Source organism: Chlorocebus sabaeus, chromosome X (assembly GCF_047675955.1).
Source record: "Chlorocebus sabaeus isolate Y175 chromosome X, mChlSab1.0.hap1, whole genome shotgun sequence".
In the NCBI taxonomy this organism is placed as follows: Eukaryota; Metazoa; Chordata; class Mammalia; order Primates; family Cercopithecidae; genus Chlorocebus; species Chlorocebus sabaeus.
The window spans coordinates 34,481,380-34,497,090 of NC_132933.1; the positions used below are offsets into that span (position 1 = coordinate 34,481,380).

Consider the following 15,711-nt stretch of genomic DNA (forward strand, 5'->3'; position numbering starts at 1 on the left):
TACTGGGTCTCACACTCTGTGCCAGTACCTCTTGGTGCAGAAGTTTCCCACCAAGAACCACTTTTCCCACCAAGAATTGCTTATTCTTGTGGAGATAGACACATGCTTTTAGTTTTGACTCACATAGAACCCAACTCTCCAGCATCCCAGTGTCAGTTTCAGAATGTATTTTTTCCCAGAGTGACAGCTTTATGGGCCAAATGCTTGACGAAATCTGGGCCTAAACAGCCACCTGGTAATCCCCTTATTTAAGACATTACAATCAGAGCTTTCCTTTGTTCCAAGAAGACAGTCAACCTTCTCTCTGTCCCTGCTCAAAAGGGGAAAACCCTAGCATCGTAAAACAGAAAAATAAATCATTAAAAAGGACTACCAAAATGTGCATTATTGACTAAACTCCTTTGCACTGGGTCTAGAAACTTGATAGAAGGAAAAAAGAAGTGAAAATGTGTTATTATTTTCCAAAGAGAAGCCCTTATCCCAGCTAACAGCAAAGGAATGTCCAGCTCTCTAACAACCAGTGCTGAAGAATCCTTTCCCCTGGCTCGAGGTCCAACCCAGGTTCCTTATCTAAGATGATTCTGGATTAGTAGGTACCAGGCCGGGCACGTCTCCCAGATGTTGAGGCACGAGGAGCCCATTTAATTTCAGAGGATTAATCTGAGGATGTCTGTGCTAAACTCTAAAACACAGGAGAAGAAATGAAAACATCTCAGCCGTACTTAATAATACACATAATGGACCAAATGTTCTCCCTTATAAGTGGGAGCTAAATAATGTGTACACAGTGGACATAGAGTGTGGAAAATCAACATTGGAGATTTGGAAGGGTGGGAGCAAGGGAGGAGGGTGAGGGATGACAAATTGCTTAATGGGCACAATGTATATTATTTGGGTGATGGTTACAGTAAAAGTAAAAGCTCAGACTTCACCTCTATGCGACATATCCATGTAACAAACTACGCTTCTACCCCTTACATTTATACAAACGAAAAAATAATATGCAGATTGGGTTCGGACAGGGTATGTCGGCTGTCAGAGTGCATGGAAGGAGAAGTAGGGTTGGAGGGGAGTGAGGATGGAAAAGTAGAGAAAGGTGTCCCACTTTCTCCACTTGTTTTTCTTTCAGAATTCTGCCAGGAAGGGATTCTATTTGCTTTTCTTGGGTAACTCATAAAATCCTGTGGTTGGCTCCTGTGGTAACTTTTTTTTTTTTTAAAGACAGTCTCGCTCTGTCGCCCAGGCTGGAATGCAGTGGCGCAATCTCCACTCACTGCAACCTCCACCTCCCGGGTTCAAGCAATTCTCCTGCTTCGGCCCCCCCAAGTAGCTGGGACTACAGGTGTGCACCACCATGCCTGGCTATTTGTGTGTGTGTGTGTATTTTTAGTAGAGATGGGGTTTCACTGTGTTAGCCAGGATGGTGTCGATCTCCTGACCTCGTGATCTGCCCTCCTAGGCCTCCCAATGTGCTAGGATTACAGGCATGAGCCATCGTGTGGTAACTTTTCTAGGTTGCTGCTAACCAATAGGACTGAGGGAAAGAGGACCTAAGAAGGCCTAAGAAGAAGCCACACTTCCCAAAAGGAGTCCATATATTTCTGACTCCTGTTCTAAGGCAACTGACAGGATTATTCCTGAACTTGCTGTACTCATATTTGAAAATGGGAGCCTTTCTCGTCATGCTAGAGGACTAGGCAGTGGTTCTCAACTTTGGCTCCTGGAAGACTCATTCGGAATCCCTGTTAAAGCTATTCTAAAGCCTTTCCCCTGATATTCTTACTCATTAGGCCTTGATATGTCCCCAAAATGTGCTTTTTCAACATTCGTTCCAGGTGATTTTGGTGCTGGGAGATCCCAGACCATACATTGAGAAATACTGCATAGAGTTCCAGAGAGTGTATAGTTTATTTAACTCACTGGTGAGTTAAGGGAAGTCATAACATATACATATAATCTATACTCACATAACATACCCTAAACCTAACAACAGACATCCTCTTAAGACTGTTTTATTTACTCATTTATTTATTATTATTATACTTTAAGTTCTAGGGTACATGTGCACAACATTCAGGTTTGTTACACATGTATATGTGCCATGTTGGTGTGCTGCACCCATTAACTCGTCATTTACATTAGGTATATCTCCTAATGCTATCTCTCCCCCCTCCCCTCTCCCCACGATAGGCCCCAGTGTGTGATGTTCTCCTTCCTGTGTCCAAGTGATCTCATTGTTCAATTCCCACCTATGAGTGAGAACCTGCGGTGTTTGGTTTTCTGTTCTTGCGATAGTTTGCTGAGAATGATGGTTTCCAGCTGCATCCATGTCCCTACAAAGGACACAAACTCATCCTTTTTTATGGCTGCATAGTATTCCATGGTGTATATGTGCCACATTTTCTTAATCCAGTCTGTCACTGATTAGACAAATTGGACATTTGGGTTGATTCCAAGTCTTTGCTATTGTGAATAGTGCTGCAATAAACATACATGTGCATGTGTCTTTATAGCAGCATGATTTATAATCCTTTGGGTATATACCCAGTAATGGGATGGCTGGGTCAAATGGTATTTCTAATTCTAGATCCTTGAGGAATCGCCACACTGTTTTCCATGATGGTTGAACTAGTTTACAGTCCCACCAACAGTGTAAAAGTGTTCCTGTTTCTCCACATCCTCTCCAGCACCTGTTGTTTCCTGATTTTTTAATGATTGCCATTCTAACCAGTGTGAGATAGTATCTCATTGTGGTTTTGATTTGCATTTCTCTGATGACCAGTGATGATGAGCATTTTTTTCATGTGTCTGTTGGCTGTTTTTTTTTTTTTTTTTTTTTTGAGAAGTGTCTGTTCATATCCTTTGCCCACTTTTTGATGGGGTTGTTTTTTTCTTGTAAATTTGTTTGAGTTATTTGTAGGTTCTGGATATTAGCCCTTTGTCAGATGAGTAGATTGCAAAAATTGTTCTCCCATTCTGTAGGTTGTTTGTTCACTCTGATTGTAGTTTATTTTGCTGTGCAGAAGCTCTTTAGTTTAATTAGATCCCATTTGTCAATTTTGGCTTTTGTTGCCATTACTTTTGGTGTTTTAGACATGAAGTCCTTGCCCATGCCTATGTCCTGAATGGTATTACCTAAGTTTTCTTCTAGGGTTTTTATGGTTTTAGGTCTAACATTTAAGTCTCTAATCCATCTTGAATTAATTTTCGTATAAGGAGTAAGGAAAGCATCCAGTTTCAGCTTTCTACTTATGGCTAGCGAATTTTCCCAGCACCATTTATTAAATAGGGAATCCTTTCCCCATTTCGTGTTTTTGTCAGGTTTGTCAAAGATCAGATGGCTGTAGATGTGTGGTATTATTTCTGAGGGCTCTGTTCTGTTCCATTGGTCTATAGCTCTGTTTTAGTACCAGTACCATGCTGTTTTGGTTACTGTAGCCCTGTAGTATAGTTTGAAGTCAGGTAGCGTGATGCCTCCAGCTTTGTTCTTTTGACTTAGGATTGTCTTGGCAATGTGGGGTCTTTTTTGGTTCCATATGAACTTTAAAGCAGTTTTTTCCAATTCTGTGAGAAAGTCATTGGTAGCTTGATGGGGATGGCATTGAATCTATAAATTACCTTGGCAGTATGGCCATTTTCACAATATCGATTCTTTCTATCCATGAGCATGGTATATTCTTCCATTTGTTTGTGTCCTCTTTTATTTCACTGAGCAGTGGTTTGTAGTTGTCCTTGAAGAGGTCCTTTACATTCCTTGTAAGTTGGATTCCTAGGTATTTTATTCTCTTTGAAGCTATTGTGAATGGGAGTTCATTCATGATTTGGCTCTCTGTTTGTCTGTTACTGGTGTATAAGAATGCTTGTGATTTTTGCACATTGATTTTTATCCTGAGAGTTTGCTGAAGTTGCTTATCAGCTTAAGGAGATTTTGGGCTGAGACCGTGGGGTTTTCTAAATATACAATCATGTCATCTGCAAACAGGGACAATTTGACTTCTTTTCCTAACTGAATATGCTTTATTTCTTTCTCTTGTCTGATTGCCCTAGCCAGAACTTCCAACACTATGTTGAATAGGAGTGGTGAGAGAGGGCATCCCTGTCTTGTGCCAGTTTTCAAAGGGAATTTTTCCAGTTTTTGCCCATTGAGTATGATATTGGCTGTGGGTTTGTCATAAATAGCTCTTATTATTTTGAGGTACGTTCCATCAATACCGAATTTATTGAGCGTTTTTAGCATGAAGGGCTGTTGAATTTTGTCAAAGGCCTTTTCTGCATCTGTTGAGATAATCATATGGTTTTTGTCTTTGGTTCTGTTTATAAGCTGGATTACGTTTATTGATTTGCATATGTTGAACCAGCCTTGCATCCCAGGGATGAAGCCCACTTGCTCATGGTGGATAAGCTTTTTGATGTGCTGCTGGATTTGGTTTGCCAGTATTTTACTGAGGATTTTTGCATCGATGTTCATCAGGGATATTGGTCTAAAATTCTCTTTTTTTGTTGTGTCTCTGCCAGGCTTTGGTATCAGGATGATGTTGGCCTCATCAAATGAGTTAGGGAAGATTCCCTCTTTTTCTATTGATTGGAATAGTTTCAGAAGGAATGGTACCAGCTCCTCCTTGTAACTCTGGTAGAATTCGCCTGTGAATCCATCTGGTCCTGGACTTTTTTTTGGTTGGTAGGCTATTAATTATTGCTTCAATTTCAGAACCTGCTATGGTTCTATTCAGGGATTCAACTTCTTCCTGGTTTAGTCTTGGGAGAGTGTAAGTGTCCAGGAAATTATCCATTTCTTCTAGGTTTTCTAGTTTATTTGTGTAGAGGAGTTTATAGTATTCTCTGATGGTAGTTTGTATTTCTGTGGGGTTGGTGGTGATATCCCCTTTATCATTTTTCGTTGTGTCTATTTGATTCTTCTCCCTTTTCTTCTTTATTAGTCTTGCTAGTGGTCTATCAATTTTGTTGATCTTTTGAAAAAACCAGCTCCTGGATTCATTGATTTTTTGGAGGGATTTTTATGTCTCTATCTCCTTCAGTTCTGCTCTGATCTTAGTTATTTCTTGCCTTCTGCTAGCTTTTGAATGTGTTTGCTCTTGCTTCTCTAGTTCCTTTAATTGTGCTGTTATGATGTGAATTTTAGATGTTTCCTGCTTTCTCTTGTGGGCATTTAGTGGTATAAATTTCCCTCTACACACTGCTTTAAATGTGTCCCAGAGATTCTGGTATGTTGTATCTTTGTTCTCATTGGTTTCAAAGAACATCTTTATTTCTGCCTTCATTTCGTTCTGTACCCAGTAGTCATTCAGGAGCAGGTTGTTCAGTTTCCATGTAGTTGAGTGGTTTTGAGTGAGTTTCTTCATCCTGAGTTCTAGTTTGATTGCACTGTGGTCTGAGAGACAGTTTGTTATAATTTCTGTTCTTGTACATTTGTTGAGGAGTGCTTTACTTCCAACTATGTGGCCAATTTTGGAATAAGTGTGATGTGGTGCTGAGAAGAATGTATATTCTGTTGATTTGGGGTGGAGAGTTCTGTAGATGTCTATTAGGTCTGCTTGGTGCAGAGCTGAGTTCAATTCCTGGATATTCTTGTTAACTTTATGTCTTGTTGATCTGTCTAATATTACAGTGGGGTGTTAAAGTCTCCCATTTTTATTGTATGGGAATCTAAGTCTCTTTGTAAGTCTCTAAGGACTTGCTTTATGAATCCGGGTGCTCCTGTATTAGGTGCATGTATATTTAGGATAGTTAGCTCTTCCTGATGAATTGATCCCTTTACTATTATATAATGGCCTTCTTTGTCTCTTTTGATCTTTGGTGGTTTAAAGTCTGTTTTATCAGAGACTAGGATTGCAACCTTTGCTTTTTTTGTTTTCCATTTGCCTGGTAGATCTTCCTCCATCCCTTTATTTTGAGCCTATGTGTGTCTCTGCATGCAAGATGGGTCTCCTGAGTACAGCAAACTGATGGGTCTTGACTCTTTATCCAATTTGCCAGTCTGTGTCTTTTAATTGGATGATTTAGTCCATTTACATTGAAGGCTAATATTGTTATGTGTGAACTTGATCCTGTCGTTATGGTATTAGCTGGTTATTTTGCTCGTTAGTTGATGCAGTTTCTTCCTAGCATCGATGGACTTTACATTTTGGCATGTTTTTGCAATGGCTGGTACCGGTTGTTCCTTTCCATGTTTAGTGCTTCCTTCAGGATCTCTTGTAGGGCAGGCCTGATGGTGACAAAATCTCTAAGCATTTGCTTGTCTGTAAAGGATTTTATTTCTCCTTCACATATGAAACTTAGTTTGGCTGGATATGAAATTCTGGGTTGAAAATTCTTTTCTTTAAGAATGTTGAATATTGGCCCCCACTCTCTTCTGGCTTGTAGAGTTTCTGCCAGGAGATCTGCTGTTAGTCTGATGGGCTTCCCTTTGTGGGTAACCCGACCTTTCTCTCTGGCTGCCCTTAACATTTTTTCCTTCATTTCAACTTTGGTGAATCTGACAATTATGTGTCTTGGAGTTGCTCTTCTCGAGGAGTATCTTTGTGGCATTCTCTGTATTTCCTGAATTTGAATGTTGGCCTGCCTTACTATGTTCAGGACATTCTCCTGGATGATATCCTGCAGAGTGTTTTCCAACTTGGTTCCATTTTCCCTGTCACTTTCAGGCACACCAATCAGATGTAGATTTGGTCTTTTCACATAATCCCATATTTCTTGGAGGCTTTGTTCATTTCTTTTTACTCTTTTTTCTCTACACTTTTCATGTTGCTTCATTTCATTCATTTGATCTTCAATCACTGATACTCTTTCTTCCAGTTGGTTGAGTTGGTTACTGAAGCTTGTGCATTTGTCATGTAGTTCTTGTGTCATGGTTTTCATCTGTATCAGTTCTTTTAAGGTCTTCTCTGCATTGATTAGTCTAGTCATCCATTCATCCATTCTTTTTTCAAAGTTTTTAGTTTCTTTGCGTTGGGTACATAGTTCCTCCTTTAGCTCTGAGAAGTTTGATCGACTGAAGACTTCTTCTCTCAACTCGTCAAAGTCATTCTCCGTCTAGCTTTGTTCCGTTGCTGGCGATGAGTTGCGTTCCTTTGGAGGGGGAGATGCGCTCTGATTTTTTGAATTTCCGGCTTTTCTGCACTACTTTTTCCCCATCTTTGTGGTTTTATCTGCCTTTGGTCTTTGATGGTGGTGACATACTGATGGGGTTTTGGTGTGGGTGTCCTTTCTGTTTGTTAGTTTTCCTTCTAACAGTCAGGACCCTCAGCTGCAGGTCTGTTGGAGTTTCCTTGAGGTCCACTCCAGACCCTGTTTGCCTGGGTATCAGCAGCGGGGGCTGCAGAAGATAGAATATTGCTGAACAGCGAGTGTTGCTGTCTGATTCTTGCTCTGGAAGCTTCGTCTCAGAGGTGTACCCAGCCATGTGAGGTTTGAGGTGTCAGTCTGCACCTAGTGGGGGATGTCTCCCAGTTAGGCTATGCAGGGGTCAGGGACCCACTTGAGCAGGCAGTCTGTCCATTCTCAGATCTCAGCCTCCATGCTGGGAGAACCACTCCTCTCTTCAAAGTTGTCAGACAGGGACATTTACATCTGCAGAGATTTCTGCTGCTTTTTGTTTAGCTATGCCCTGTCCCCAGAGGTGGAGTCTACAGAGGGAGGCAGGCCTCCTTGAGCTGCAGTGGACTCCACCCAATTCGAGCTTTCCAGCGGCTTTGTTTACCTACTTAAGCCTCAGCAATGGTGGGCGCCCCTCTGGTAGCCTCGCTGCCACCTTGCAGTTAGATCTCAGACTGCTGTGCTAGCAATGAGGGAGGCTCTGTGGGTGTGGGACCCTCCAGTACAGGTGTGGGATATAATCTTTTGGTGTGCTGTTTGCTAAGACCCTTGTTAAAGCACAGTATTAGGGTGGGAGTTACCTGATTTTCCAGGTGTTGTGTGTCTCAGTTTCCCTTGGCTAGGAAAAGGGATTCCCTTCCCCCTTGCGCTTCCCAGGTGAGGTGGTGCCTCACCCTGCTTCAGCTCTTGCTGGTCGGGCTGCACCAGCTGACCAATACCGACTGTCCAATACACCCCAGTGAGATGAACCCGGTACCTCAGTTGAAAATGCAGAAATCACCTGTCTTCTGTGTCGCTCATGCTGGGAGCTGGAGGCTGGAGCTGTTCCTATTTGGCCATCTTGGGCGCCCCCCTCAAGACTGTTTTAAATCACATGTCTGAGCTTGAGCTCCATAGTCAGATGAGGAGAATGCTTGATGGTTTTGCTCTTTAATTTTTAGCCCTGGTTTGAGAATGGATGTGGGTCTGTGTTTAAACTGATGTCTATAGATTCCTTAGTGAGAGTCAAGCTAACACAGGGAGATCAGTGGCTGTTATTAAGTTTGATGAACTCTTGGCTTAGGCTGTGATTGGAAACAGATAAACTCTGTCCTGCACATACCCAATCTAGAAATTGCCATATTTTTGCTGAGCATGATTTTTCTGTTACGCTATAGAATGAGTTTCACTAAAGTAAACTAAGTATCTTTAGTGTTTATACCACAAGGTTTGGGATGCCAACTGAATTGAAAGGTCTTTATATTTATTAAATATGTGTTTACTTGCCATGTGGGCATCGTAAGTTGGCTTTCGTGCAAAGCAAGTTGTATGGTGTTCTTTTAGAGTTTCCGGATTCAAAGACCTCCTTGTTTTTCTCCTTCTACCCTTGGCTGGAGCTAGTAAGACCTCAGAAAGGATAACTAAAATAATACAGGGAACAGAGGAGCTTGCTCCGATGACATCTCAGAAAAGCAACTTCTGGTGGAAGCCTTTAAAGTAATCAAGTCACCAGTTCTAAAAACATGTTTTGAGCAACTACTATGTAGTGCTTGTGCAACTACTACAAGCACAGTTGGAGGTACTGTATCCCCAATACAGTAGTACATAGAACAGATAAAAACCCTTCTTCATGGAGTTTATATTGTAATGGGGGACATGGACAATAAGCAAGCTAAATAAGGAAAACGTATAGTATGTCAGACAGCGAGAAAAGTGACAGGGAGAAAAACAATGCAGGGAAGGGGATACGAAGTGGCTCAAACATTTTAAATAGATTGGCCAGGGAAGACATCACTGAAAAGGTGCCTTTTTTTTTTTTAGACAGAGTCTCTCACTTTATCAGTCAGGCTGGAGTGCAGTGGGGTGATCTCAGCTCACTGAAAGCTCCGCCTCCCAGGTTGAAGTGATTCTCCTGCCTCAGCCTCCCGAGTAGCTGGGATTACAGGCTCCTGCCACCACACCGGCTAAGTTTTGTATTTTTTGTAGAGACGGAGTTTCACCATGTTGGCCAAGCTGATCTCAAACTCCTGACCTCAGGTGATCTGCGTACCTCAGCCTCCCAAAAGTGCTGAGATTACAGGTGTGAGCCCACCACATCCGGCCATGAAAAGGTGGCTTTTGAATCAAAACCTGAAGGAAGTAGGGGAGCTAGCCACATGGACATGGGGGAAGAGCATGCCCAGCAGAGGGAACAGCAGGCACAATGGCCCTAAGGGGAGAGCATGCCTGAAGTGCTTGAAGAACAGCAGACCAGCAGTGTGTCTGCAGCAGGAAATGGCTGGTAATGTGGTCAGGGATAAAAGGAAGACAGATCATGTGAGGTTAGTGGAAGCATAGATGTTATCCTCCAGCCCCAAAAGACCAGAACTATGACACCACTCTGAAGTATGAAAGACGTTCAGAACAATAAAAGAAGAGCTTTTACTCTATACACTGATACCAAATTTATATTTCCAGTAGATGACATAATCTAACTAGACGATATCAGGAAGAGGCAGTATATAAATTCATAGATGAAAGTTGCACAAAGAAGTAAAGGAAACCTTGGGATCAATCCTACTTTTGTGTGATTGATCCCACAAAAGGCAACTGTACTATTTCTCTGTCTTCTCCCTGAATCCAAAGCAGAATGGTCTGCAGGATTTGTCATCATCCTGACCAATTAGCACCGTGTTAAGTCCCCATGTACTGGAATGACAGTGTCATCTTCATAACCAAGGTAGTAGCTAAGGTTATCATTGCATCAACATACAATGGTGGTGGGAACCATGAAGGCATGTGAAAGCTGCAAGTACCAAGGGGATCCCTGGCACTGTGCAAAACTAGCCTGAAGATAATTTGGTGGGTAACACAAGTGGAAATTCTGTCTACTTGCTAAATAATAATATATCGTTTGCTACTAGTATCTAGCAGAGACAGTTTACCAGCTGATCTTCAAAGGGCCTTCTGCTAACAGAAATTGAAATCTTCTTAGGAATGGAAAGAGGTCTGGGGAGGCTCTTTGAGATATGGAAAATGCTATGTCCAGAAGCCCAGAGGAGACTATTTTGAAGGTCCTGCAGAGGAATTCAACTAGGTGTCCCAGAACCAAATTGTATGGAGATATGGAGGCCAGCCATAATGAGGACGGGGTTACAGGCTCCATCACTATCCCACTGGAAGTTGGAGCATTCAGTTCCTGAGGGTCCTCCCATCAGTCTTGCACCCATGAATTGTCAATATAAATAAAAGGTAGTGTGCTGTCTATGAAAATGCACCTTGCAGACAGGCCCTCTTCCAACCTAATTTCCTCCCTCCACCCAACCCTTCAGTATAGAAATCCCAGAGCTCTGCTGGGTTTCACTGATAACTGATTGTGCCTCTCACCCCAGCCAGATGTCCTGTTGATAAGAAGGGGATCTAGGACAAGAGAACAGGCAATCTCTCTGACTTTGCAAACTCATTTAAGTGGTTGTATTCCCATCCCGAGGACAAGGGGGTGCCCCTGAAAGTTTTCTAAGAAGAGGAGTAACCCAAACTTCTTCCTGTTTCTTGTTTTCATCTGCAAGGAAACCAGCAAAATTATGGAGCTTGCCTCTAATGAATAAGCCTATTGACAGGAAATGTAAGAAAAAGGGACAGTAGTTCATGAAGGATTTCTTATTTAGGAATTCTTCAGCCAGAAGAATATCCAACTTTTGAGGCCAGTAACAGCATATGGATTGACTCGTCTATTTTCTCCCACCTTCTCCAGAGCTTCTCTGAGTTATCATCCGGACATGATTGCTCACAGTCCTTGACTGCATTTGCCACGCTTGCCTCTACCAGCAGCACCCCGCTGCCCATTGGTTTCAGCACCCCAGCCACCACTGAGGGCTGTTTGGATTCTTCAGCTGCTCGCCACAAGATGACTTTAAATCCCCGCAAACAAAAGAAGAACCTTCAAGTGATTGTAAGTCCTTCAAGAGACAGGGCACTAAACTCCTGTATAAGAAAAGATGAGTTCCAACCTTTGCAAACTACTACTAGGGAAATAGTATGGTGTAGGAGACTCATGCCCTAAGTAAGCTTGGCAAGGTCAAGGGTGCTGTCCTGAGCTTGACACCCGCAGAGGGGTGAGCAAGCTTGCATCTATTGGGTGTGGTTTCCTATCCATGTGGAACTCATATTAGAAGGGACTAAAATGAAGCAGAAACAGTGAATGATTTAAACCCCCATAAACTGCTTATTGGGTTAACATCTGGGAGTTCACTCAGCCCTATTTGTAGAGAATATTCAACCCTAGCCCAGATTAGGATTCTTTCAGTTATTAATCAGATGAGACCCATGAGTTACAAATTGCAGCACTATTCCACTTATTTGGAGGTCAAGCTTTCAGCAACCCTAAACATCCAGAACTTAGTTGTTAACCCATCCAAAGATCTCCAAATACATGCCACATGACTTTCTAGGAAGCAGATCTACTGTGTTAAAAACATGGCCACAGATCAGACTCAGACCTGACAGCAAAGAGAAGTGACAGCTGATAGCAGAGAGAACGACAGAAATAATCTGGGGCCCTTTAATATAGGGGCTCAAGAACCTTGCCCACCTCAATATGTCCTTCAGGGTCACACTATATCATATTCCAATGTAATAGATCATTTCGTTATTTGTCCAAGTCATCTAGAAAAAGTAGATTATTTTCCGTGATCCCCGTTTAAAAAGATAGAGAAATAATGCTTTTGGAAAAGGCTTTCAGTAAAAGTTAAGGATTAGGACCAGGTGTAATGGCTCATGCCTGTAATCCCAGCACTTTGGGAGGCCAAGGTGGGTGGATCACCTGAGGTCGGGAGTGCGAGACCAGCCTGACCAACATGGAGAAACCCCATCTCTACTAAAAATACAAAATTAGCCAGGTGTGGTGGCGCATGCCTGCAATCCCAGCTACTCGGGAGGCTGAGGCAGGAGAATCACTTCAACCCGGGAGGCGGAGGTCGTGGTGAGCCAAGATCACGCCATTGCACTATAGCCTGAACAACAAGAGCGAAGTTCCGTTTTTGCTTTGTTTTGTTTTGTTTGTTTGTTTGTTTTTAAAGTTAAGGATTAAAAAGTGTTAGTGTTTAGTGTTTAAAAGGATATGTCAGTTGGCTATAAAACTCACTTTGATAAAAAACTGAATTCGCCAGTGATTCTGGGCTGAAGGGAAGAGACTGTAAATCAGAGGTGAAGAGACTAAAAGATTGTATAGTACAAACATTTTATAGGGAAGGGCGTTAAAGCACAAATAATTTCAGATACTTACCCAAAGTCAAACACCCAGGTGGTGGCAGAGCTAGGGCCAGAATCCAGTCTTCTGACTTCCAGCTCAGCACTTTTTTCATCCCACCATCTTGCCTCTAGCTTAGGCATCTCAATTTCACTTTAGGTTGTAGACAAAATACAAGTTGAAAGAACAGGTGGAGGAGCAGAGGGGCAGAGGGAAGCCCTCTGGTGGCCTTGAGAGTACCTTCTTAGTTTGGTGTCAAAGAAGGGGTGACCAATTACGAGGTGCCAAACCCTATACATGCATTATGCCCTGAATACCTCACAACAAACCTGGGAGATGGGGAAGGTTGGCTGAGGGAAGCAGTATGACCCTTCTAACTTTCTTCTTTCTGTATAGCCTAGTTGAGAAAAAGCCTGGGCATTACCCTCTGAGAAGGCCAGAACATCCGCTTCTTCCCTGTGACTCTCTCCCTGTCATGTGGATGAATATAAAAAAGATCCAGGATCATTTATGACACAGGGACTACTACCACTTTCTCCCTGCTCTGTAATTTCTTAGATCTGCAAGTCCCACAGGAGGTTTCTCCTGGTCTCTTATTTATCGATGTAGACAGAGTGGTTCAGAGAATAACTTGCCCAAGGTCACGCAGCAAGTAAATGATGAAGAGATTTTGAATCCAGCCCAATCTGACTACATTTTCTCAAAAATAAATTATTATGAGCTGTGTCTGTTTGCACAGGTACTTTGAGTGGGAGTGTAAAGAGTTGTATGTTTGTCTTTACATGTATGACATAAAGGCTTACACTAAGCAAATTCCGGACACTGTTCAGTGCAGTGCTACACTGACATTTCCAGAGCTGTATTGTAATCATCAGAAAACCTTGTTTATGCTAAACCAACTTCAGCCCATCCAGTATAAGGGCTGAACCTTTCAGCTTTTTCTCCTTTCCCTCCCAACAAAACCCCAATTCTTTTTCTTCTTTTGATCTGGAAAGAGATAATTCAGGCTTTCATTAAATTCCCTGAAAAGAAGCCAAAAAGGATTTGAATTTAGCTCACAGGTCTGGTGAAGCAAATCTGAGAATCCCAATATGGCCGAGGGCATGACTGTTGTCAGGCCCAACGACCCCATTTTCAGATTCGTGACCTTCCAGTGTGGTTCAGTCATTTCCAGGGTATTTTAGAGAGATCCCTGCAGTGTGTCACTCAGACATTAGAAACTCCAAACCTGGATGAACCACTAAAATAGGTAAAATGATCCCCAAGGATCTCTTGGTGGAAACAATTCCATTAAGAAATCCCTGGAAATATCTCCATTGAAATAACGTCCATCTTTAATGGTATTGTTACACGCCCAGCATCAAGAACTATTTTTCCTGATGCTTTTTCTTTGGCAACCATGCAGAAGTGGTTGGAAAGCACTTCAGTAGGATTCAAGCTCTTTCTTTTACTATTTCAGGTGGAACCAAAGCAGGAGGAGCCAAACCTTCCATTGGTTTCTGAAGAAGAAAAGAGTATAACCAAACCAAAAGAAACCAACCAAAAGAAGCTGGGAATGGACAGTGCAGGTTAGCATATTTTCACCCTCACTCAGAAACATGTATGACAGACTTCATTGCACAGTGCTACGTTGATAGGAGCTGTACCCAAGAATTACCTAAGACTGCTGCCCTTGGTCTTCAGAGAGCTTTCAATTTTATATGCAGAAAATGTGGTCCAGGCTTCTCCATCTAAACTGCCAAAGTAATACAATTGCCACTTGTGTGGGGTTCAGGTAAAGGATCATACCTGGATTCTTATTTTATCTAAATGAATTTCCAACAAGAGAGGTGTTTTGTTTGTGAATTTGTTTCATCCTCTCTGAGGCTAACGTACATGCTGAGTTCCTCAGTGAGCCCAGATACGGGAGGACAGTCACTGATTTCCCTTCAGCATTCTTCCTCAGCAAAAGAACCAGAAAGGAATAACATAATTGGCCAAAAAATCATTTTTTAAAAGTTGCCTTTCTCTTCCTGTAGAGAGAAAATGACTTTCTTAATAATGATACTATTGCCCACATCCATGGACAAAGAGGGGTTATGCAGCTGCAGACAGATGTCCTTGGCAGCCAACACCTATTAAATCGCCAAACAACAAATATCACCAGAGTGAAAATCTCTCTGTATGTTTATGCGTGTACATATGTTGATGCTGGCTCCAGCTGATGGCAAGCTGATTTCAAGCAATATTTGATAAAAAATCCAGTTCCTCAAATTAAGTTGAACAGTTATGTTACGTTTTTGCCACAAAAGATTTCACATGTGGGTTCAAAGACAGGATATTCCTAAACACATTTTCCCATGAAAACTAAGAAAACCACAAAACTCTCCAGAAAAAAAAAAAAAGAAAGAAAAAGGAAGATTAAATGAGTACTTTAAAAAAAAATCTTTTTGAGCTTTATTTTTATTTATTTATTTACTTATTTTTTTGAGATGGAGTCTCACTCTCTCACCCAAGCTGGAGTGCAGTGGCACGATCTCAGCTCACTGCAACCTCCGCCTCCCTGGTTCAAGCAATTCTCCTGACTCAGTCTCCCTAGTAGCTGGGACTACAGGCACCCGTCACCACACCTGGTTAATTTTTTTGTATTTTTAGTAGAGACGGGGTTTCACCATGTTAGCCAGGATGATCTCGATCTCCTGACCTCGTGATCCACCCGCCTCGGCCTCCCAAAGTGCTGGGATTACAGGCGTGAGCCACTGCATCCAGCCTTTGAGCTTTATTTTTTAATAGTTGTCTCTTTTACACACAGAGGATAGAACTGAGTCAGTATCCATGGGGGCAGATACTTTAGTTGATTTTCCATATCATGGAAGTTGTTTGGAGCACAGTCAGCTATTCTCAGCGCTGTATGCTGGATATGAAACTACCAGATGGAGCTAGGGATGCAGCAGATAGTGAGGGAAGAAAGGCAGTGAGGGGCCCTTCCATATGGGGATCAAAGAGAGTTCCTTAGAACTAGAAGAAAGGAGAGGAGTAATCTGTACGACTACTACCTTGTGCTTGACCTGAAGCCTGTGGACCAATGCAATTGTTAAGGCATTCCAAGAATTTCTTTGCATGTATATTACATATGGTTGGTTTAAAAATGTTTTTATTTCAATAGCTTTGGGGGTACAAGTGGTTTTTGGTTA

At 42.1% G+C, this 15,711-nt stretch overlaps 1 protein-coding gene across 1 annotated transcript in view; it reads left to right on the plus strand.

The window, feature by feature from the left end:
- The window catches only part of KIAA1210 (KIAA1210 ortholog), a 50,541-nt gene that overhangs the window by 21,718 nt on the left and 13,112 nt on the right, over positions 1–15,711 (plus strand). The window contains 3 exon segments of the mRNA XM_073013100.1: positions 11,045–11,242; positions 13,677–13,787; positions 13,998–14,106. Coding sequence (XP_072869201.1) covers positions 11,045–11,242; positions 13,677–13,787; positions 13,998–14,106 — 418 coding nt within the window.